The 23,299-nt window shown below is 25.8% G+C and overlaps 1 protein-coding gene across 4 annotated transcripts in view; it reads right to left on the reverse strand.

Annotated features, from left to right (window-relative positions):
• Nucleotides 1–23,299, reverse strand: part of LOC122508187 — a 27,332-nt gene continuing 4,033 nt past the window's right edge. For 3 of the 4 annotated variants that reach the window (XM_043621362.1, XM_043621361.1, XM_043621363.1), the window contains exons 3-17: nucleotides 9,724–10,039; nucleotides 9,284–9,601; nucleotides 8,930–9,204; nucleotides 5,912–6,709; nucleotides 5,003–5,176; nucleotides 4,728–4,929; nucleotides 4,359–4,597; nucleotides 4,021–4,148; nucleotides 3,608–3,878; nucleotides 1,493–1,709; nucleotides 1,280–1,405; nucleotides 1,108–1,190; nucleotides 871–995; nucleotides 542–784; nucleotides 1–453 (exon numbers count right to left, since the gene is read on the reverse strand). In XM_043621362.1, the coding sequence (XP_043477297.1) occupies nucleotides 337–453; nucleotides 542–784; nucleotides 871–995; nucleotides 1,108–1,190; nucleotides 1,280–1,405; nucleotides 1,493–1,709; nucleotides 3,608–3,878; nucleotides 4,021–4,148; nucleotides 4,359–4,597; nucleotides 4,728–4,929; nucleotides 5,003–5,176; nucleotides 5,912–6,709; nucleotides 8,930–9,204; nucleotides 9,284–9,601; nucleotides 9,724–10,039 (3,632 nt within the window). In that variant the 3' untranslated portion in view covers nucleotides 1–336. The remainder of the gene's footprint in view (nucleotides 454–541; nucleotides 785–870; nucleotides 996–1,107; nucleotides 1,191–1,279; nucleotides 1,406–1,492; nucleotides 1,710–3,607; nucleotides 3,879–4,020; nucleotides 4,149–4,358; nucleotides 4,598–4,727; nucleotides 4,930–5,002; nucleotides 5,177–5,911; nucleotides 6,710–8,929; nucleotides 9,205–9,283; nucleotides 9,602–9,723; nucleotides 10,040–23,299) is intronic. The other variant, XM_043621364.1, reaches the window with a different exon arrangement.

Here is a 23,299-nt window from a genome sequence, read left to right on the forward strand (position 1 = left end):
GCTTTCTTATTAGAAATTTATTCAGTTCTAGTTTCTTAATTGAATTACAAACATTGTTAACTGTTTTAAACATATTTACCTAAAAATTTTCCTATCTACTTTAAAGTATTTGCAAAAAAGTGTACAACTTTTTTCTTAAAAAAGAAAAAGAAAAAAAAGCAAAAATATTAAAGCTATTAAACCTTTTTGTAAAAAATATATATGTATAGTAACATTTTAAACAATTGAAGACTCATTTGAATTCTTATTGCAAATATGTAACTGTATATGACTATATAGCTATTTGCTTACAGCATCAGAAAACTGAACTCGTGTTAATGTTTACATTTTGATCCTTTAAGTTCTGTAGTAAGGCCTTGCCATACTGTATGTGGACAAAGGAATATTGTTCTTTGACAAATGATGAGCATCGCCTTGATCGTATTCTACATCATAGTATATTCCGCTTTGATTCTGAAAAAAGAATTTTTTTTATTAATAAAACGAATGAAAGTAAAATAAAATAGAGATGTAATTAATAAAATGTCATTGAAACACGTACTGCTACTGAAGATCTAGACTTTGGTCTAGGCATGTGAAATCCACTGCTCTGAGGAATCAGATCAGCTCGGTCCTTGTCCTGAGGTTCAGAGTCGGAACTATCGGGCTCCGGTTGCTGTCTGCGTCTGGACCGAGGCGGCGCTTGAAGACGGGGCAACGGAATGGGCGGCAAAGTTCCTTGAACGCTGAGTGTTGGGTATCCAAAAACAGCTGAACTTGGCCGTGTCGGCCCCATCGGTTCTGTCTGAAGAAGAAGAAGAAGAAGAAAGATTATTTAATCATTAATTTCAAATCGTTCTATTAGTTGTCATTTTTAAAAAATTTTCTTACTGCATATAAATTAGCGGGAGTCATGTGGTCCGACATGGTCGCCAAATGGCCCCAGTAATACGACGGAATATTTGGAGGCGGTCCTTGTTTAACAGAAGCCAAAGTACCAACGGATCCGACTCGCGCTAAATTGGCACAAATTAAACAAAAATTAAATCAAATTCTCTTCTTGACAAATTAAATAATGTGAATATTTAATTAATTTCAAAAGAAATTGCACAAAAGTTAGTTACTTACTTGGTAAAGTTCCTGGAATACCTCCTTGCATATATCCATAAACTGGAGAACCCATTGCCTTCTGTTCACGGGACCACCGTCGACTGTAAAAAATAACGTTTCGTTACTAATCGTAATTTTTGCTAAACATAATTACTTCAAGCAATTTAATAATGAAAAATAATTATTATACCTCCACATTATAAGACACACAAGAGTTATAATTATAATAATTAAAGCTGCGACAGAAACTCCGATTGCAACAGCTAAAACTTCTCCATCAATTTCACATTGAGCTCCGTAATAATTTCCCGTACATCTGAAAATGTTTAAAGTTTCATTTCACTGTTACGAAAAGAAATAAAGATTTGATTATAGATTGATGCTAGTTTTATTGATAACTTACGAGCATTGCATTTGATCGCTTTGATACGAACAGGTGCCTCTATTATTACAGTGTGAAGAAGGGCAAGAGAGACAAACTCGTCCAGCATCAGCAGGATCACTTTTGTGCGGATCTTTAAATCCTGCACTGCAAGTGCACGTAAAACTACCCCATGTATTTGTACACGTTGCCAATGAGTGACAGTCATTCAATTCACTCGACGCACATTCATCTAAATCTGGAAAAGTTATTTTCAACAAATTAATATTATTAATTCCACAAAAATTTTATTTTGTTTTTCCCTGACTTTTCCCTGATTTCCAGACTTTTTCTGACTAATTTTGACTTTTTCCCTGACCCCAAAAAATATTCTGATTCACTCTCAAAATTATTATATACTCAAAAAAATGATCTAATACTTTAAATAGGAAAATTTCTCTAAAAGTAAAATTATTTGAAAACATAATTAACTTCATTTTTAAATAAATATTTAATCATTATTATTTTTTCATAGAAATTAGGATTTTCAAAACATTCAAATTAATTAACTTTTTTGAAATTCAACAACTTATAATAAATAAAGATGACAGAGTGATAAAATCATTCATTTATATTATAAGAATAATGTTACTATGCAACTTCTTCCAAATTATTTTCATACTTTCAATTCAATTAATATTTTCTACAATGTTTAACTAAAATTCTTCTTTAAATCAATTATTTTTAATAATTTAAAAAAAAAGTTCTTTGAGAATTTTCAAATCAATTTGTTACAATTCAATTGAAATGTCGATTATTCGAAAATTCTTCAATTATGTAAATATATATTAGAAAATAAAAAACTGAAATAATTTCCAAAAATTTCAAATAAACTTTTTAAAAAAATTAGTTTCACAGAAATTTTAATTAAAAATATGAAAAATTCTCATTTTCAACAATTTTAATTTGAAGCATTTTCAATATTCAATTATTTCTAAAAATTCAAGCTGCAATGCTTTTAATATTCAAATATAATCTAAAATTTTAACTGAAATTCATTTTTAAATCAATTTTTATTCAAAAATTCTACGAGAATTCAATTATTTAAATGCAAAAATAAATAATTTGTTGAATAATTGAATGTTTCTTAAAATTCAATTTATGAAAATAATTGAATTTGTAAGAATTTTAATATTTAAGAAAATAATAGAATTCTTACAAAGAATTTTATTACAAATTGTTTGTTTAATTAAAAAATCCAGAGAAAATTTGTATTGTTTGTGAAAAAAATTAAATTTAAATAAAATTTTTGAGAATAATTGCATTTTTCGATAAATTTATTTAAAATTGTATTAAAAATAATTGTAATTCTACGATGAGTTTTATTATTTATAAAAATAATTGAATTCTTTATAAGAATTTTCTCAAAATTTTATTTAAATAATTGAATTCCAGTAAAAGTTTTATTTTCTCTGAAAATAATAATTGAATTCTTGCGAATGAATTTTATACAAAATATTTTTTTGATAATCAATTCTTGTAGGATTTTTTATTAAAATAATTGAAAATAATTGAATAAAGTCGACATCTTTATTCGTAATTGAAAATAATTGAATTTCGATAAATGTTTTCAAAACAGCTGAATTCTTTCGACGAATTTTAATAAAATTCTTTAAGAATAATTACATTTTTCAATGAAAAAAAATATTTATGAAAGAATTTGATTAAAATTTTGTTAAATAATTGATTTCTTTTGTATAATTTTATTAAAAGAGATATTGAAAATCATTGAATTAAGGAAATTTTTTGAAAATAATTGAAATTTTTGACAAGAATTTTATTAAAATTGTTGAAAATAATTGAATTTTATCATTTATAAAGATAATTGAAATTTTGACGAGAATTTAAAATAATTTTTGAACATAATTGAATTTCTGCAAAAATTTTATTACTTTTGTAAATAATTAAATTTTTCCAATCATTTCTAACTCCTCAATTCATTTTTTAAAGTGTTTTTAACTAAAATTCTTCTATAAATTAATTATTTTTAATTATTATTGAAATATACATTAAAAAATGTAACTAATGTCAGAAAAATTTGAATTATTGAAGAAATAATAAATTTACAGTTTTAGTATGAAAAAATGAGAAAGATACCTTGTAAATTGGAAATAGATCCTGCTGGACTCTCAACGTAGAGAGCACTACTTCCAATATTATTATTTCTTCTGTGTATAACACCGAGAAGATGTCGTTGAAGTTCTCCAGCGAGACTCGATCTTGATGTTCTCGACTCGTGAGCAAGTTTTAAAGTTGCGTTCACAAAAACTCCACCTTGCCCTTGACTCACATCGCCTTGATAAACATTGTTTATTAAAGAAACTACGTATTCGTCAGAAAATGGAGTCATTGACATTGCGGATTCGATCTGCAATTTAAAAAAATCAAATTATTGCATTTCGTAATCAAGAAACAAGCATACAGCAATTTCTTTTTTAACAATTATTAAAGTATTAAATACTTATACTTGATTTACTTTAATAATAAATTTTATCAGTTAAACTACTTACTGCTCTGTTTGCCTCATGAGCGAGTAACTGGTAAGATTCTGAATCTTTTTCCTTTAGTTCTTTATCCCAAACTACTTTCTTATCATAGAGTTTGTCTACTCTGATTGAAACAACAACGCTCACGATTTCTGAAATGATTTCATTAAAATGTTATTTGAAAAACTGTTTTAAAAATTCTTCTTTTAAAATTCTTCAAAATCATTGATTTAATTTCTTCATTTTAGTAAATTCCTCTTTATTTAATATGAAAGAATAATTTAAAAATTTGAAAAAGTAATTAAATTTTTATTTTGTGTGGAAAATTTAAATTCTTATCGAAATTGTTGAAAGAAACTCACTTTTACAAGGAAGTGAATGTTGCAGTCTTGCGAATCCAGGTTTGCAGTGACAGGCCGAAACACCCTGGACAGTAGCACAAGCCTCGTGTTGACTGGCGTCACATGTACTCGAATCACCGACGATACAAGTATCAATTCGCACTGGAGGTTGAGATGGTCTTCGATGGAAAGTTGGTCTTCTAACTGGTGTCACGGGCCGAGGAGTAACTGCCGCATTATTCTCTTGTGCTACAGCAAATCTAGAAAAATTGGTACCCACAAATTTATTTAATTTGTATAAATTGTTAAAAAAAATGTTTAAATTATTAAAAATTGTTATTAAACATTGAAAGTTATTAAATACCGAAATGAGAATAAAAAAGTACAAACCCAGCTCCTATAAGTGGTGGTGGTGCGTGAGTTCTAGTTGCAGGGAATGACGGTTTACTACTTCCTACATTTTGACTTGTGCTCTCAAATAGATTTAGATATGTCCTTTTACCGTCGATACTGACGAAACCTTGCCCTTCAACAGCTGATGTTAAAATTACTTCGTTATTGATGCCATTGATTGGTACTCGTACCGATTCTCCTAGAATTCAAATTCTTTATTATCGGCGATTGTACTCATTTTATAAGGCTTAATTTAAATTAATTTCACGTACCAGAACTACCACCGGGACCCTGAATAGCAGAAACAACAACATCAAAAGTTTCATGACTCTGAGGATGTCTTGGTGGTCCATAAGGTCTTTGCGTACTGACACCATGCACACCTGTGTAATCGAGGGTATCGTCGAGAACTATTCCAGGTCGAGGACGATACTGGTCCGTGGCAACTGAAAAGTTAAATTCCTTTTTATATTCTCGATTGAGGAAAGAAAACATTACATATTCCCGTTCCTTAATATTTTTATAGAAAATTCTAAATTTTCTGAAGGAAACAATTTGCATCGGTTTCTATTTCCTAATTACAATTTTGCTATTAATAAAATTCAGTTTTTTAAAAATAAGGGAAAAAAATGTTTATAAATTCTATTTGTCAATAATTTTAATTGAAAATGACATTGAAACTTTTTAAATTTTTAGAAAATAAAAAGAAAACATTACAATAATTAAATGTTTGCGTACAATTTTATTAAAATTGTTTTTAAATAATTGAATTCATTTGGGTAATTTGTAATTTTATTAAAATAGTAGATATTGAAAATTATTGAAATGAGGAAAATTTTTGAAAATAATTGAATTTTGAAGAAGAATTTTTTTTTTATTTATAAAGATAATAATCGGGATTTTATCGAGAATTTGTTTTAAATTTGGAATATAATTTGAATTTTATGAAAAGAATTTTATTACTTTTGAAAATAATTAAATTTCTGCAATTAATTGCAATTTCTCCGAAATTGAATTTTTTTTAGTGTTTTCAACAAAAATTTGAAATGAAAAGTTTTAAATTCCATTATTTTTAAAATTGCTAATTTTATTTAAAAAAGTAAGTAAGAAGTTAGAATTGTTGCTAGTCGTCATTTAAATTTACTCTGTGTATATAAATTGTCATAATGAGAAAAATGTACCTGGATATTTTGAGAAGAAATTCGTTGCTGGCGCAGAATAAAATGGATAAACAGGAGTCCTGAAAGGAGGAGATTCCATTTTCGTAACAGAGTTGGTCAATCCCTCGGTTGGAATTGCGGATGTCGATTTAATTTCAGTATCCTCTTTAACAACTCTACTCGGTTCGAGATTCAAGACCGATGGGATAATTGTTGAAGATTCCTCCAGCGGAATGATGGTCGGATGTATCTCGGTGACAATTTGCGTGTTCTCAATGAGTTGCACCGACGAACTCGTCTCTATGTTCAGAGTCGTTTGAAACACAGGTTGCGTGGTCGTTTCCGGACTGATCGAAGGTATGACACCGTTATCAGAATCGTCCGTCTGTACAAAGTCTTTCGAGTGTAAAACGAGAGGAGATTCCGTTTCTAAAGGAATAACAGGCTTTGGTAAAAGTGTATCCGAAACTATTCCGTTCATCAGTTGATTAGAAATGGAAATTGTTTGCGACTTATTCAGCGATAAAATCTCTTGATTCTTCACTTCCTCCAATGACTTTTCCGTCGTTGTGTGCTGATTGGGTTTTAAATCAGTATCTTGATATTTGTTGGTAAAAAAGTAATCTGTCTCTGGCCTTTTTGTACTTTCTGTTGTATGAATGTCCTCGGGGTTATCAACTTTATTTCCAGGTTTTTGTTCTGTAATGGAGCCAGGACTCTGAACGACTAACGGCTTGTCGACTTTTTGGGGTTTTTCCTTATGAAAAGATGATTGCGTTGGTAAAGGCTTGTAAGGTGGAATCGGTCGACGATTGTTACCTGGAATGAAATACACAAATAAAATTTTAACTCCATTACATTGTTAACTAATACTGGGGGGAAATATTTTCAGGGTGTCTACTATTTTCGTTCCAAAAAATTCCCGGTTTTTTCCCGGCTTTGTCTTAATTTTTCCCGTTTTTTTTCTCATCAAATTTAAATTTATTTAATTTCGAACATAGATAAATCTACAAATGGCTTCCAAAATTTTTATTAGAGTTTTTATGAATAATTAAATTTTTTTGATGAGTTTCTTTAAATTTTTTGAAAATAATGTTATTTTAATCATTTTAGTTAAAAATTTTGGGAAATAATTGAATTAAGCAAAGAATTTTTTCAATTTTTTAAAATAATCTTGTCTGTTCATAAGTATAATTGAAAATTTGATTAATTCATTTTTATTAAAATGTATAGAAACTAATTGAATTTCTGCAAAGAATTTTATATTTATAAAATTGAATCCTTTAAAATAATGTTATTATTTTTGAAAATAATTAAATGTTTGCGTAGAATTTTCTTAAAATTCTTGAAAATAATTTTGTTAAAATAATTTAATTCTTTCCACGAATTTTAATAAAAATTTTAAGAATAATTACATTTTTCGAGGAATTCGATTAAAATTGTATTAAAAATAATTGAAATTCCATTTATTATTTATAAAAATAATTGAATTCCTAAAAATAATTTTATTATATTATGAAAATAATTGAATTTGCAATAATTTTAATATTTAAGAAAATAATTGAATTCTTACATAGAATTTTATTACAAATTTTTCAATAATTAAATTCAAGAGAAAATTTGTATTTTGTTTGTGAAAATAATTGAATATAAATAAAATTTTTGGAAAATGATTGCATAAATAAATATAATTTTTGAGAATAATATCCATTTTTCGATAAATTTATTTAAAATCTTATTAAAAATAATTAAAATTTCTTTAAAAAATTGAAATCCTGTAAAATATTTTATTTCCTCTGAAAATAATAATTGAATAAATTTTATAAAAAGGATTTTTTTGATAATTCAATACTTTGGAAATTTTTTATTAAAATAATTGAAAATAATTGAATTTCGATAAATTTTTTGAAAACAGCTGAATTCTTTCGACGAATTTTAATAAAATTCTTTAAGAATAATTAAATTTTTCAAGGAAAAAAAATTTATTTTATGAAAGAATTTTATTAAAATTTGGTAAATAATTGATTTCTTTCACATAATTTTATTAAAATTTGGTAAATAATTGATTTCTTTCACATAATTTTATTAAAATAGTAGATATTGAAAATCATTGAATTAAGGAAATTTATTGAAAATAATTGAAATTTTGATAAGAATTTTGTTAAAATTGTTGAAAATAATTGAATTTTGGAGAACAATTTAATTATTTATAAAAATAATATGAAATTTTGAGGAGAATTTAAATAAATTTTGAAACATAATTGAATTTCTGCAAAGAATTTTATTACCTTTGAAATAATTGAATTGTTTTCTAGAATTTTATGAAAATTTATGAAAATAATTGAATTCTTGCGAAGAATTTTTTTTGAAAATAATATTCAAATGAATTTAATAAGTCTAAAGAATTTTGCTATTTATGGAAATAATAGAATTCTTGTAAAGCATTTTTTTTACAGTTTCTAGAAATAATTGAATTCTTTTGACGAATTTTAATAAAATTTTTAAGAATAATTACATTTTTCGAGGAATTTGATTAAAATTGTATTAAAAATAATTAAAATTCTGCAATGAGTTTTATTATTTATGAAAATAATTAAATATATTGCGAAGAAATTTTTAAAAATAAAATTATAATTACGATAACTAACTTCCCTTGATTATTTTCGAAAATTTTTTTAAAAATTCTTTAAAAGAATTAAATTATTTTTAATAGAATGTAAAGAAATTTGAATTATTTCAAAAATTTTCAATTATTTGTTTATAAAAATTCAATTATCTTGAAACAACAGAATTGGAAAATTTCCAAAATCTTATTTTTGAGAATTTTCAAAAAAACTTTGCGAAAATTCAATTTTATTAAAAAATTTTAATAATAATAAAACTGTTTCTAATTTTATTTGGTGAAAAAATTCCCGGTTTTGGTATAAAACTCCTGGTTTTTCCTGGTCAAATTAAATTCCCGACTATTTCCCGGATTTCCCAGTTAGTAGACACTCTGGTTTTATTTTTAGGAAATCCTTCTACACAATGATAACTCACCAGGTCGATTAAAGGGTCTCTGCCAAGGCCGCTCCTGAGGAACTATAGACTCAGGAAGCGGAACTCCAGTGATAAAGGGTCTCATCGGCAAGTCCGGCAATAGTGGTTTCTTCGAAGATGTGATCGGAGGTGGGGGCGTTTCGAAAGGATAGGGTGGCTCCGATTGAGGTGGCGGCAAAGGCGGAGGATTCATGCCCGGGGTGTTGAAGTCTGGCGGCAATGGGGCCATGTCGGAGATCCTCGGAGGTCCTCGATTATTTATTCTAGAATGAAAACTTTAATAACAAGTTAAAAATGAAAAATAATGATTGTAAAAGTATAAAAAAAATAGTTGTCGGAGAAGAAGGTTAATACCTGGTGGTCTTAATAGGCTTCGCCGTGTTAACAGCAACATTGACATTTCCATTAAGGAGTTTGACAATGCCTGTTATGATATCCTGAATATCTGGATTCGCCTGCCTTTGTCCAGAGGCAGAGGTCTGGATAATAGCCGGAGCAGCGTGCTCATTATAATTCCTCGACAATTCTAGACGCGGTTTTCTCTCTTCGATGTGCCGTGCTCGTTGTCTCCCGGGTCCAGTCGGTTGTTCGGGCTTCGCCAGAGGATTTTCTTTCTGCGAAGCCCCCAGTCCTTCCCCCGAAAACTTTATCGTATTTGTCGAAGACACTATTCTGTAAATCAATATTCAAGAATTAAAACTTTCTTTTCTTTTCTTTTCTTATCTGCAAAATTAATCTAAAATTCAAATTAATGTTGAAACTAGGTATAATTTTGTAAAATTTGTAAAACTCACGGATAGTAGTCTCCAGGTTTCACTTCGATGTTATTTCCATCGATGTGATTGATAAATTTCGAAGATGTCAAAACATCGATCGGTTCGGAAGTGCTTAAGTCTTTTTTGACATGATGCGTTTCCTCTAAATCGAAATCACTGACACTCTTTGAGCTTTCTAGTTGAAAGGCCGGAAGTGTTCTTTGGAGATTTAACGATTCGATATTTTTCGAGTCACTGGAGGTTCTTTCCGGACCCGTATATGCACTTGCACTGAGAATCGTACTATCCAGCCAGGACTTTGAAAGAGTTGGATCATTTTGTATGGATATGACACCTGTAATCAAAAGACAATTTTTCATTAACAGAAAGAATCAAAACTATTAGTTTTTTTTAAATTTGCTCTTAAAGGAATTTTCCTACATTTTTTAAATCTCTTACTTGGCAATTAAGAGTGAAGCATTCAATATACTGAATAATTCACCGACCATAGAAGATTTGAATGAAATTATAATAATAACGGTGTTTGGCGTTTAAATTTAAGCGCATACATAGAGATGATGAATTTCAATTGAAAACAAGACGAAGATATAGAAAGATCACAGTGGTTTTTTTCATACGCAACGGACGTCACATCGGTCACCGACTCCAGTCTCGAGAATTGTCAACTACCGGAGTACCGTTCGTCCCATCGATTAACAGCCAATGTCGCACACAATTCTTTCAGGAAAATATATTTTATTTCTCTATAGTGAAAATGTAATTCTTTTCGATTTTTCCACTATTTACAAAAATTATTTAATTCTATTCTTCTCTATGTATGTTTGAAAGTAACGTTAATTATTATTAGCAATAATAATAATACGTCTGTGGTAATTTTGAAAAACAATTAGCATTCATGATTTCATGCGCTTAGGAATGGACAATATAGACATAGCGGGGAAGCCCGAGAATATTGGTGGCGGCGTCACTTCTTCAAGTACCGAGGATTATAGGCCGGCATAAATCTTTATGACCCCAAGACCAATTTCTTCAACACAAGTTTGTACGCGAAGCACATTTTTCTTCTTCTCCTAATCTTCTCAATGCACATTATGTACACATCTAATTGCATTCAACCAATTTTACGAGCTCATAAATACTGGCAAAAAATTCAAGTAATCGATACATATTTCATTTAATTATTATAGTCTAAAAAAATTAAAACCCAGGTATTCATGTAAATGTGGAAGAAATTCTATTTCAATTTATAATTATGTATACTATATCGGAAATAATACGTAATTCTTCAATAATTTCTCTCAACTTTATTATAATAATGCGAATAATAATGAAAAGTTTAAAGAAAATATTTGCTTGATACAATGTTGTTCAATATCAATATATCTATAATATACAGTTAATTTCACATTTTTATGTTAATTTTACTGTTTTTTGCGATAGCAATCATAATAAGATTATTAGTGTAGTAAAAGAGGTATCGAAGCATGTACGGATATATCGCGTTTGTGCAAAATAGAATCCAGAACTAAAATTCAACTCTCGGAAGGTTTGCGCAGAGGAAACAGTCAAACCGAGCGTTAAAGGTATAACGGTGTATCTGCATGAAGATTTGATAAAAATAAACGATAAAAGGAATTCCTGTTCGCGTAAGGTGCACAATATATAAACTATATGAGAAATCGCAGAAATTGTAACATTGTGTTCTTAATGGCACTAGTGCGCAAAAAATTATTAGAACGATATTTCTATTATATATTTATTAAAAAGAGCAATAATTCTTAAGGGTATCTACTATTTTCGTTCAACAAAATTCCTGGCTTTGTCCTAATTTTTGCCGGTTTTTTTCTCATCAAATTTAAATTTATTTCATTTCGAACATAAATAAATCTACAAATGGCTTCCAAAATTTTTATTAGAGTTTTTATGAATAATTAAATTCTTTTGATGAGTTTCTTTAAATTTTTTAAAAATAATGTTCTTTTTATTAATTTTAATTCAAAATTTGGAAAATAATTGAATTAAACAAAAAGATTTTTTTCAATTTTTTAAAATAATCTTGTCTGTTCATAATTATAATTGAAAATTTGATTAATTCCATTTTATTAAAATGTATAGATACTAATTGAATTTCTACAAAGAATTTTACTATTTTTAAAAATAATTGAATCCTTCCAAAGAATGTTATTATTTATTTTATGAAAGTAATTAAATATTTGCGTAGAATTTTATTAAAATTTTTGAAAATAATTGAATTTCGGAGAAGAATTTTAGTATTTCTAAAAAGAATTGAAATTTTGAGGAGAATTTAAAAAAACTTTTAAACATAATTGAATTTCTGCGAAGAAATTTATTACTTTTAAAAATAATTTAATTCTTATTTCAAAAAATGTTATGAAAAATTGAAAAAAATTTAATTGAATCCATTAGTGAAATTTTATTAAAATTATATTGAAAACAATTGAATTCTTGAGAAGAATTTTTTTTATAGTTTCTAGAAATAATTGAATTGTTTCGACGAATTTTAATAAAATTTTTAAGAATAATTACATTTTTCGAGAAATTTATTTAAAATTGTATTAAAAAGATTAAAAATATTTGAAATTCTGCGATGAAAATAATTGAATTCCTAAATGAAATTTTATTATTTATAAAAATAATTGAATGTTTTCGTAGAATTCTATCAAAAATTTTCTTTAATAATTAAATCTTTTGATAAATTTTATGCAAATAGTGAATATTGAAAATTATTGAATTGCGAATAGCTTTTGAAAATAATTGAAATTTTGCAGAGAATTTTATTTAAATTTTTGAAAATAATTGAATTTTTAGCGAAAAATTTTGCTATTTGTAAAGATAATTGAATTCTTGACAAGATATTCGTCAAAATTTTTTTAAATAGGTAATTGAAATTCTTCGAAGAATTTTATTACTTTTGAAAATAATTGAATTTTGCAAAGAATTTTATTAATTCCTAAAGAGAATTTGATTAATTATGAGAATAATTGAATTTTATAAAAAATTTTATTATTTATAAAAATAATTACATTATTGCTAAGTAATTTATAACAAATTTGTAAATAATTGAATTCCTTTGAAATTTTTTTTATTTTATGAAAATAATTAAATGTTTGCGTAGAATTTTATCAAAATTTTTCTTTTAAAACATTGAATTCTTTTGAAAAATTTTATTAAAATAGTAGATATTGAAAATCATTGAGATGAGGAGAATTTTTGAAAATATTTGAATTTCGGAGAATAATTTTATTATTTATAAAGAAAATTGAAATTTTGACAAGAATTTTTTAAAATTTTTTATCATAATTGAATTCTTGTAAATTTTTTCATTTTCTCTTAAAATATTAATTGAATTCTTGTGAAGAATATTTTTTAAAAATAATATTCAAAAGAATTTAGTAAATCTGAAGAATTTATTTACAGTTTCTAGAAATAATTGAATTCTTTTGACGATTTTCATAACATTTTTCGAAGAATTCGATTAAAATTGTATTAAAAATAATTGAAATTCTGCAATCAAGTTTAGTATTTATGAAAATAATTGATATGGCGAAAAAATTTTTGAAAATAAAATTATAATAACGGTGACTAAGTTCCCTTGATTATTTTCGAAAAATTTAAATAAAATTCTTTAAAAGAATTGAATTATTTTTAATAGAATGTAAAGAAATTTCAATTATTTAAAAAATTTTCAATTATCTGTTTATAAAAATTCAATTATCTTGAAACAATAGAATTGAAAAATTTCTAAAATCTTATTTTTCAGAATTTTCGAAAAAACTTTACGGAAATTCAATTTTATTAAAAAATTTGAAGTGTGTATCTTTTTTTAAATTAACTAATAAAAGTTTTAATTATTAATCTTCGTACAAAGATACATGAATACATTAGAATGTGACTCTTTATAAAACTCAATTATTTATCAATTATTAAATTAAAATACTTTGAAAATTCGATTTGTTAAAAAGTTTTTAATGAAATTCTTTAACAAATTTAATTATTTTCAGTTAAATTTCACAAAATTTCTATTCATTCGATAATTTTTTTTAAATTTATTTACATACTATATTTGAATTAGTGACTGATTTTTTACTATCAAATTAATTATTATTAACTAATTCAAATTTAGAGAACAGTATAAATATCTTGAAATAAAAAGCTATTTTTTAAAGCAAATTAAAATATAATAACTTTTTTTAATTTGATGAAAAAATTGCCGGTTTAGTATAAAATTCCTGTCTTATTCCCGGCTTTTCCCGGTCAAATTAATTTCCCGGTTAGTAGACACCCTGATTAATCCTTAGTAGTAAGAATGGATTTTTAAATAGAAAATGAACAATATGAACACTTAACGACTATCGCACCTTATGATAAGAGCATAGGAAAAACAGTAGACACTAGATTACTGAAATTCGATAAATCGGTATTGTTTTCCACTCATTCCGATTTGTATTGTCGGTTAATTTATCATATAGGTTGAGTCGATCGTTCACATATATAGTGAAGAAGATGAAAAACAATGCAAATATTAGCATCATGCTTCAGCAGTGTTGGTCATTAGGAGAAAGTAGAATAATTGTGTCTTTTGAAAAAGACGCTCGACTTTCTTTGCTGTTGCATTAAACGCATCGTTAATGCTATTAATTACTCAGCCCGTATGTAGATATTCTCCAGCATGTTATTTTACAGTTCTATTTTCAATCCCGAGGGTATGCAGAATACGAAATTAGAGAAAAGTGGTTCACGGGATTACGGTAAGTCCTCCAGCAAGTTCAACAAAGCAGGCTCCAGTGCTAAACGAGTTTCAAAACCTCCTGATTAATATGTATTATCGTGATTAGAAGAATTACATTTCAGCGGCCTTATTTGTTATTTTCCAAAATTATATTTAGTCCCAGGTACTCGAAACAAATACTTTGTAACAAAAGTATCGATAATCATCTGTAGCCACATCGGAAGCCACCTGAAAGGATGCCTTTGAAAAAAGAAGACAAAACAGAATGAGAACAATAAAAATCAGAATAGAAAATAAAAGTAGAAGCAAAATGAGAAATAAGAGCAGCAATAGTTAACTTAGGGACAGTTTTACCAACTCCGATTAAATGTTAATCATTGATTAACATTTAATCGGAGATGGTGAAACTATGGCCCTTTAGTGGAATAAGTTTTGTTTTTCGCATGTTCGGTAATTATTTACATCACGATCGGTTTTATAAATTTTCAGCACAATATAACAATAGCTCAGTAACACAAGATAACAAGTTTGAATGCCTTTTAAAAACGGGGATTATTATGATATTGTCTCCATTGTAATTGTTACACATGTACATAAGGAAGAATCCTAATTATTATTGCATACAACATACTGGCAACAGGCAACAGGCAACAGGCAATGCAATGTGCTCATTAATATAATGCTTACGGTTTTAGTACACACAGCATCATGGGTGGAAGAAAGTAACCGTGAGAATGTAGGTGAAGCGAACGGAATGTAATCCCCTAGTCAGGTGTGAGGTCATATCAATCAGTTATATTGAACCTTCGATTGGCAAAATCAAGTTCAACAACTTATGCATATGTATAGTGTATAAGAAAAGAAACTCACACACGTGATAAGGCGAATTTTTACAGTAAACATGTTGGAAGTCTAGCCCAACTGATTGGTGGAAATGTTCCACACTGAAACTCAGTCCCTCCACTCTCTATTCTTTGATATTTATCCGCGCTACACGAAGCGCTGAACAACTTCATGTAAACAAAATATTTACAAGTAAACTTCATTTTTGTATATTAAAGAGTGACTCATCAAAAATTATAGAATTATATTCGATTTTTGTGTATTAAAGAGTGACTCATCAAAAATTGTAGAATGATATAAAGAAATAAATACACTGAAGCGCCACTCGAGTGGACTGTTCGGGGTCCAGAAAGAAAGAAACTCAGCCTCCTGTTGGGTCCATTTAACGCCTGAAACAACCCACCGAGTCCACTCCAGTGGCGCTCTAGTGCAAATAGAAAAAACCAGCTTCCATCATGCCCACGTCGAAAAATTCCATGAAAGTACCCCCTGGAAATTCCATGGAATTTCCGTTGAGTTTCCATGAAAATTCTGCAAAATTTTTTATTTTAAAAATATTTTTTAACATTTCCAGGGTTGTCATATAGGTCAGGGAAATCAGAGAAAAGTCAGAGATTTTTATTAAAGTATTGAAAAAAAAATTGAATTTAGAAGCAGTTATAAATGATTGCAGAAATTCAATTTATTTTCAAAAGTAATAAAATTCTTCACAGATATTCAATTATGGTCAAAACTTTTCAAAAATTCCAAGTCAAAATTTCAATTCTCTTTAAAAATAATAAAATTCTTCTCCAAAATTCAATTATTTTCCAAAATTTAAATAAAATTCTTTTCCAAAATTCAATTATTTGCAAAAAGTTTAATAAAATTCTTTGACAAAATTTCAATTATTTTTAAAAATTTGCCTCAATTTAATCATTTTTAATACTATTTTATAATAAAATTTTTCAAAAGATTTCAATTATTTAAAAAAATTGTTGATAAAATTTAAAGCAAACATTAAATTATTTTCATAAATAAATAAAAATTTTTACCAAGATTCAATTATTTTCGCATGAATAATAAAACTCATCATTAAATTTCAATTATTTTTAATGCAATTGAGGAGCCGGGAAGAAGAACTCGCCGAGCTTAAAAATTAAAATTAAAATTCGTCGAAAAATTCAATTATTTTAAAAATTTGTTGATAAAATTCTTTATATGAGGATTCAATTATTTCCATAAATCGCAAAATTCTTCAGATTTACTAAATTCTTTTGAATATTATTTTTAAAAATATTTTTCACAAGAATTCAATTATTTTCATAAATTATTTTCTTCGCAGAAATTCAATTATGGTCAAAAATTGAAAAAAATTTCTCTTCAAAATTTCAATTATCTTTATAAATAATAAAATTTTTCTCCAAAATTTAATTATTTTCAAAAATAAATTTTAATTTTAATAACATTCTTAGCAAAATTTCAATTAATTTTAATAACTTTTCTCAATTCAATCAAATTTTTTATAGAGATTGAATTATTTTTAATACAATTTTAATGGAATTTCTCGAAATTTTAATTATTTCTTAAAAATTCTATTAAAATTCATCAGCGAGAAATTCATTTATTTTAAAATCCTTCCTACAATTTATTTATTAGAATTTAAATATTATTGTCAATACATTTTTAATTAAATTTCTTAAAAGAATTAAATTCTTTAAAAAAATTTTAATAAAATTCTTTTTTACAATTCAATTTTTTCTCAAAATAATTTTAATAAAATTCTACGTAGAAATTTAAATAATTTCAATCATTTATCAAAATTCAATTATTTTCAATATCTACAATTTCAATTAAATTTCACAAAAGAATTCAATTGTTTAAAAAGAAGTTTTAATAAAGTTCGTCTCAAGAATTCAATTATTTTCTAAAGTAATAAAATTCTTCGCAGAAATTCAATTATGGTCAAAAATTGAAAAAAATTCTCTTCATAATTTCAATTATTTTTATAAATGATAAAACTTTTCTCAAAAATTCAATTATTTTCAAAAATAAATTTAATTTTAATAAAATTCTTGGCAAAATTTCAATTATTTTCAAAAACTTTTCTCAATTAAATCAAATTTTTTACAGAGATTCAATTATTTTTAATATAATTTTAATCTAATTTCTCGAAAATTAAAATTATTCGTCAAAAGAATTTTTCCGAAAAAGAATTTCATTATTTAGAAAAACAATTGAATTCTTGTAAAGAATTTTATTTTATTTATAAAAATAATTGAATTCTTGGAATGCATTTTATTTCATTTTATTTAAATTTCAGCAAAGAATTTCATTATATGTGGAATGTAATTGAATTCTTGCAAAAAATTTTTGAAAATAATTACAATTTTCGAGGAATTTACTTAAAATTGTATTAAAAATAATTGAAATCGTGTGAAGAATTCTATTATTTAAGAGAATAATAATTGAATTCTGGTAAAGAATTTTTATTATATTTTTTTTAAATAATTGAATTCTTGCAACGAATTTTATTACATTTTTCCAAATAATTGAATTCATATGAAAAATTTTATTACTTGTAACAATAATTGAATTCTAGGGAAGGATTTTATTAAAATTTCTGTAAATAATTTAATAATAAATAATAATAGTAAATAATTTATTTTTTTTTTAATTTTATGAATGTTTAAATTATTTATAAAAAATTAAGATATCGAGTATTCCGAGTCGAAGACTCGGAGTGATCGATATCTTCATGTTTTATAACAACATTCTTATAAGTTGTTAAATTTCACAAAGATTTGAATTTGTAATTTTTAGAAAATCCTAATACCTATGGAATAATAATAATTAAATATTAATTTAAAAGAAAAAATTTATTGGTGTTTTCGAATAATTTTATAATTAAAAAAATTCGTAATTAAATGTAATAGAACAGTTCTTTGAGTATGTAATAATTTTTAGAGTGAATCAGAATATTCTTTAGGGTCAGGGAAAAAGTCAAAATCAGTCAGGAAATAGAGACTGAAAATCAGGAATGGCAAATCATGCATGTCATTGTTGTTAAATATACTCGCGACATTAAAGCAGAGAAAGAAAATTGAGTAATAACTATAAAGAAGAAAGCAGAAATTTAAGAGATTATAAATTAATATTCATTGTCAAAAAACTAATGAAACTCATCCACAACACGTATATAAACGAATGAAAAGATTCAATAAAATTCATGATTCAATTACAAGGAAAAGGCTTTGTTATGGGTAGTTGAGTATACCTTTTATACTTCCTGTGCAATTATAAATAATAAACGTTATTTGCGAAATACCAGATGTTAATAATACAAATTGATTATTGTAATAATTCTATTAATTAAACTGAAATTATTGTTAATATTTCGCGGTGGCAGTAAAAGTTAGTAGAAGAGTTTTGAGATAACAGTCATCATCTGGATGTACAATTTATTGTATTAAACGATTGTTATTGAATAACTTATTAAATATTTAATAACTTATTTAATAAGAATAATAAAAAAGACATTCAAGTTTTACGTGACAATTTACATGACGTACATATTTTGTGAAATGTAACAAACTTTTTTGTTTATTTTGAAGTGTATAAAATGATCACTAACGAAGTAATAAATAATGTTTATTAACTTTGTGATCTCGACTTCAACATTGCGACTTATTCAGGTTCAAAACCATCCCAGATCCCACTGTCCTTAATATTATCATGGAAGAAACGAGAGGTATATATATACGTGTGTATGAGTGTGTAACGGAAGACTTAACGGGACCCCATTCCAGCCCAATATTTATTCTTTTCACTGGAATTCACGTCATTGAACTTTTACCGATTATCCAATCAAAAATAACATACCTTTATTTAGCATTTTTGCAAATTTATTCTCATTTCAAAAATTAATTAATTAGAGAGAGAAAAAAAAACGCAGAAGAAAGTAGATTATAGCTAAAATTTATCGAGTAGCATAATTTGCAGTAATTTTATTTTTCACCGTATTTTGAAGCAAAATTTCTAATGGTGCAGAAATGAATTTTCTTCTTTTTCTTCTTATTGCCAGTCGCATTATTTTAATGGGCTTTTAACTACACAGATTTTCATAAAGATGATTCTTAATGAATTATTTTCATCTTATTTCGTGACACTTTCACGGTTAACTCGGCTGTGCTCGGCTGGGCGAAAGTCTAATGACGAAATAACGGCGATATCATTGACGTTTCTAAGTAACATTTCTTTCTTACTCAGAGAGCATATATATATATTTTATTGAATCCAGAATTTTCTCGAAATGGAAAGTGTATGAAATTTTATATTTAAAATATATTTTCTGCAAAAAAGACACTATGCGCCCGTAGGTATACAGCTTGGATATGTCATAGCTTTCTCCTTTGTCATTCGTTTTGACAGGGTTATTGCTCTTTATGCATATGTGCTCTTACATGTTGTGAGCTACACGTTTGTTCAGCGAACGATTTCTAAAAACACATCCTTTTCTATTGCAATGATAATAACGCAATATTGGAAAAGATTAAAATAATCTAGTTTCCATAATGGTGTTATAAGAGAGAAAACTAAAAGGAATTGGGAGTATTATTGTAAAAGAAGGATGTCAAAAAGATAAGCATCTTTTATTGTTAAGAGAGTGGACGCACGGTAATTTTTGAAAGCGCTACCAGAACTTATTTAGTCGTTCTATAACCCGGATAGAAAGTGTTTTTTAAGAAGCTCTCGATGACTGTTCATTCCAAATGCGTGCGTAAATTCCCTCCATGTATAATGATTAATATTTTAGAAAGCAAAAGTTTCAACTCTTTTGTCTTCGTCTTTTGTATAATTGATCCTGCTGCTTTTTTATAGTTTCCCAGGTTGTGTGACTGTATTGAAAAAAGTATAATATGTTTCTAAATTTTCATTCTTCGAGGAAGCAGTTCTTCAAATTTTACCCGCCATAACTTTTTACTTATAATAACTTTCTTTGCTTTTACAACGTTTTTATGCCCCGCATACAATATAGACTCTGCTTCTGAAAACATCAAAATTTCCTTATTTAAAAACAAACATTTCCTTTTTTATTAATTTAATTTTATTAAAATTTGTTTGCTGAAAATTTTATTTTAATTATTGTTCTTGTGGCTTGCCTGGGACAAAATAAATAAGTTATGAAATTAAAATATCTTCCATTTAATAAATTTATACTTTTTGGTAAAAGAAATTATTGGAGTAAATATAAGAAGAACTGACGGTGAAGTTATTTAATGTTTGAAAAATGTAAAGCATAATGTCACGTTATTTGTTAAAATAAGCTTGAATTTCAAAGGAGAGGTCATGATTCCGGTTTCACATACGAGGTTAAGAATGTAAAGAATGATCACTGAAATACCTAGTAATACACCTGAGTTTATGTATGTACAGCTATATAAGTATTATACGTATGGTATCATTGCATGTTTTGCGAAATTTTAATGAAAACTAACAAAAGATACTTGTATTTTTCCAAAATATACGTGAAAAGTGGATCTAGATACAGATCTAATTTCCATGAAATCATAAATAGACTGCTGTTATTTGAAAGTATGTTTTACATCGTTCACATCCTAGCGAAACTCTTAAAAATGATGATTTAAAACTATTTCTATTTTAAAACATTAAACAATCAGTCATTATAATTTTTGCATATAGGAATTAAAATTCTTCAAAAGATTCAAATTCAAACTTTTTTGAAATTAAACAACTTATAAAAAATTGTTATAAAACATAAAGAAATCGATCACTCCGAGTCTTCGACTCGGAGCAATCGATATCTTCATGTTTTATGAATAATTAAAAATGACCGCGAGATAAAATCATTTTTTTATATTATTAGAATATTGTTACTGTAACTTATTCAAAATTACTTTCATTACTTTCATCACTTCAATTCAATTATTTTTTTCCAGAATTTTTAACTAAAATTCTTCTTTAAATTAATTATTCATTCATTTTTAATAATTTTTGAAAAATGTCTTTGAGAATTTTCAAATCCATTTGTTTACAATTCAATTTTATGAAATTTAATAGATTGTTTGGAAATTCTTCAATTGTATATTAGAAAATAAAAACTTTAAATAACTTAAAAAAAATTCAATTAAACTTTGTAAAAAAATTAAATCTGCATAAGTTTTAGTTAAAACTTAAAAGTATGAAAAATTGAAACATTCAAAGATTATAATTTGAAACCTTATCAAAATTCAATTATTTCTCAAAATTCAGCTCTAATACTTTCCCTCTAAATTTGAATTAGTAAAAATATTTACAAATTGGAATTAGTCACTGACTTTTTGCTTTTGAATTAGTAAATTTTACTAATAAATTAGTAGAAAACACTATTTATTAGTAAAATCAGCTATTTTCAAATTTCAAAAGCAAAAAATCAGCCACTAATTCAAATTAAAAAACATTTTTACTAATTCAAATTTAGAGAGTTTAATATTCAATTATTATCTAAAATTTTAACTGAAATTCATATTTAAATCAATTTTTATTCGAAATTTCTTCGAGAATTCAATTATTTAAATACAAATAAAATGCAAATAAATAATTTATTGAAGAATTGAATTTTTTTTTAAATTGAACTCTCATAAAGAATTTTATCAACAAATTTTTAAATTGACTTAAAAATCTTTTCACGAATAATTTTAATTTTCGTGAAAATAGATTAAAATTGTATGAAAAATAATTGAATCTTTGTAAAAGAAATTTGATTGAATTGAGAAATGTTTTTGAAAATAATTACAATTTTGAAAGAATTTTATTAAAATTAAAATTTGTTTTTGAAAATAATTGAATTTTGGAGAAAAATTTTATTATTTATAAAGATAATTGAAATTTTTAAGAGAATTTTTTTTTAAACTTTTGACCATAATTAAATTTCTGCGAAGAATTTTATTACTTTAGAAAATAATTGAATTCTTAAGACAAATTTAATTAAAATTTCTTTTTAAACAATTGAATTCTTTTGTGAAATTTTATTAAAAAATAATAGATATTGAAAATAATTGAATTTTGATAAATGATTGAGATTAATGATGAATTTTAATAAAATTTTTAAGAAATAATTAAATTTTTGAGAAATAATTTCATTAAAATAATTCTATTAAAAATAATTGAAATTCTGTAAAAAATTTGATTGAATTGAGAAAAGTTTTTGAAATTTTGCCAAGAATTTTATTAAAATTAAATTTCTTTAAAATTGTATTAAAAATAATTGAAATTCTGCGATGAGTTTTATTATTTATGAAAATAATTGAATCTCTTTAAAAAAAATGTGATTATTTATCGAAAATAATTGAATTATTGCGAAGAAATTTATAAAGATTTTGTAAATAATAGAATTCCTGTGAAATTTTTATTATTTAATTCATTCAAAATTGAAATATTTTACAAAATTTCAAATTACAACCTTTTGAAAAGTTTATCTATTTATGAAAATTGTAAACGCAACTCTTTTAAAATTGAATTAATTTTGAAATATTTAAGTAAAATTAGACTTCAAGAATAAGCACAATTAGAAAACAATAATTTTCCAAGATTTCGATCAAAATTCCCTGACTTTTCCAGGTTTTTTTCAAGGTTTATAAAATTCCCTGACATTCCCAGGTTTTTCTTGTTGATAGTTGATACACTAGTTGTTTAATCAAACATTTTTGCAGTCTTAACTTTTGAGAAATCTGACAAATAAAAATTTGTATTTCTATGTATATTGAAAAGTAATAATTGAGATGTGGAGACTGCTGCAAATATTGCTGTTCATTTGGGGAACTGTTAAGGATCAGAAAGTAGACCTGCACTAAAGGATTACTTGTAAATCCCGTCTGGCTTTTATCTTTGACGCCTATTTTTTATGTTGAACCAGTCTGGGGTGTAAAATAACTAAATAAGGTGTCTCTTCTCTATTCATTTACCTGTATTCAGGTATATGTGTGGGAAACGGATGTTAGATAAATAAACAGTGCTTTTGGG

Source organism: Leptopilina heterotoma, unplaced genomic scaffold (assembly GCF_015476425.1).
Source record: "Leptopilina heterotoma isolate Lh14 unplaced genomic scaffold, ASM1547642v1 Lhet_53, whole genome shotgun sequence".
Classification (NCBI taxonomy): Eukaryota; Metazoa; Arthropoda; class Insecta; order Hymenoptera; family Figitidae; genus Leptopilina; species Leptopilina heterotoma.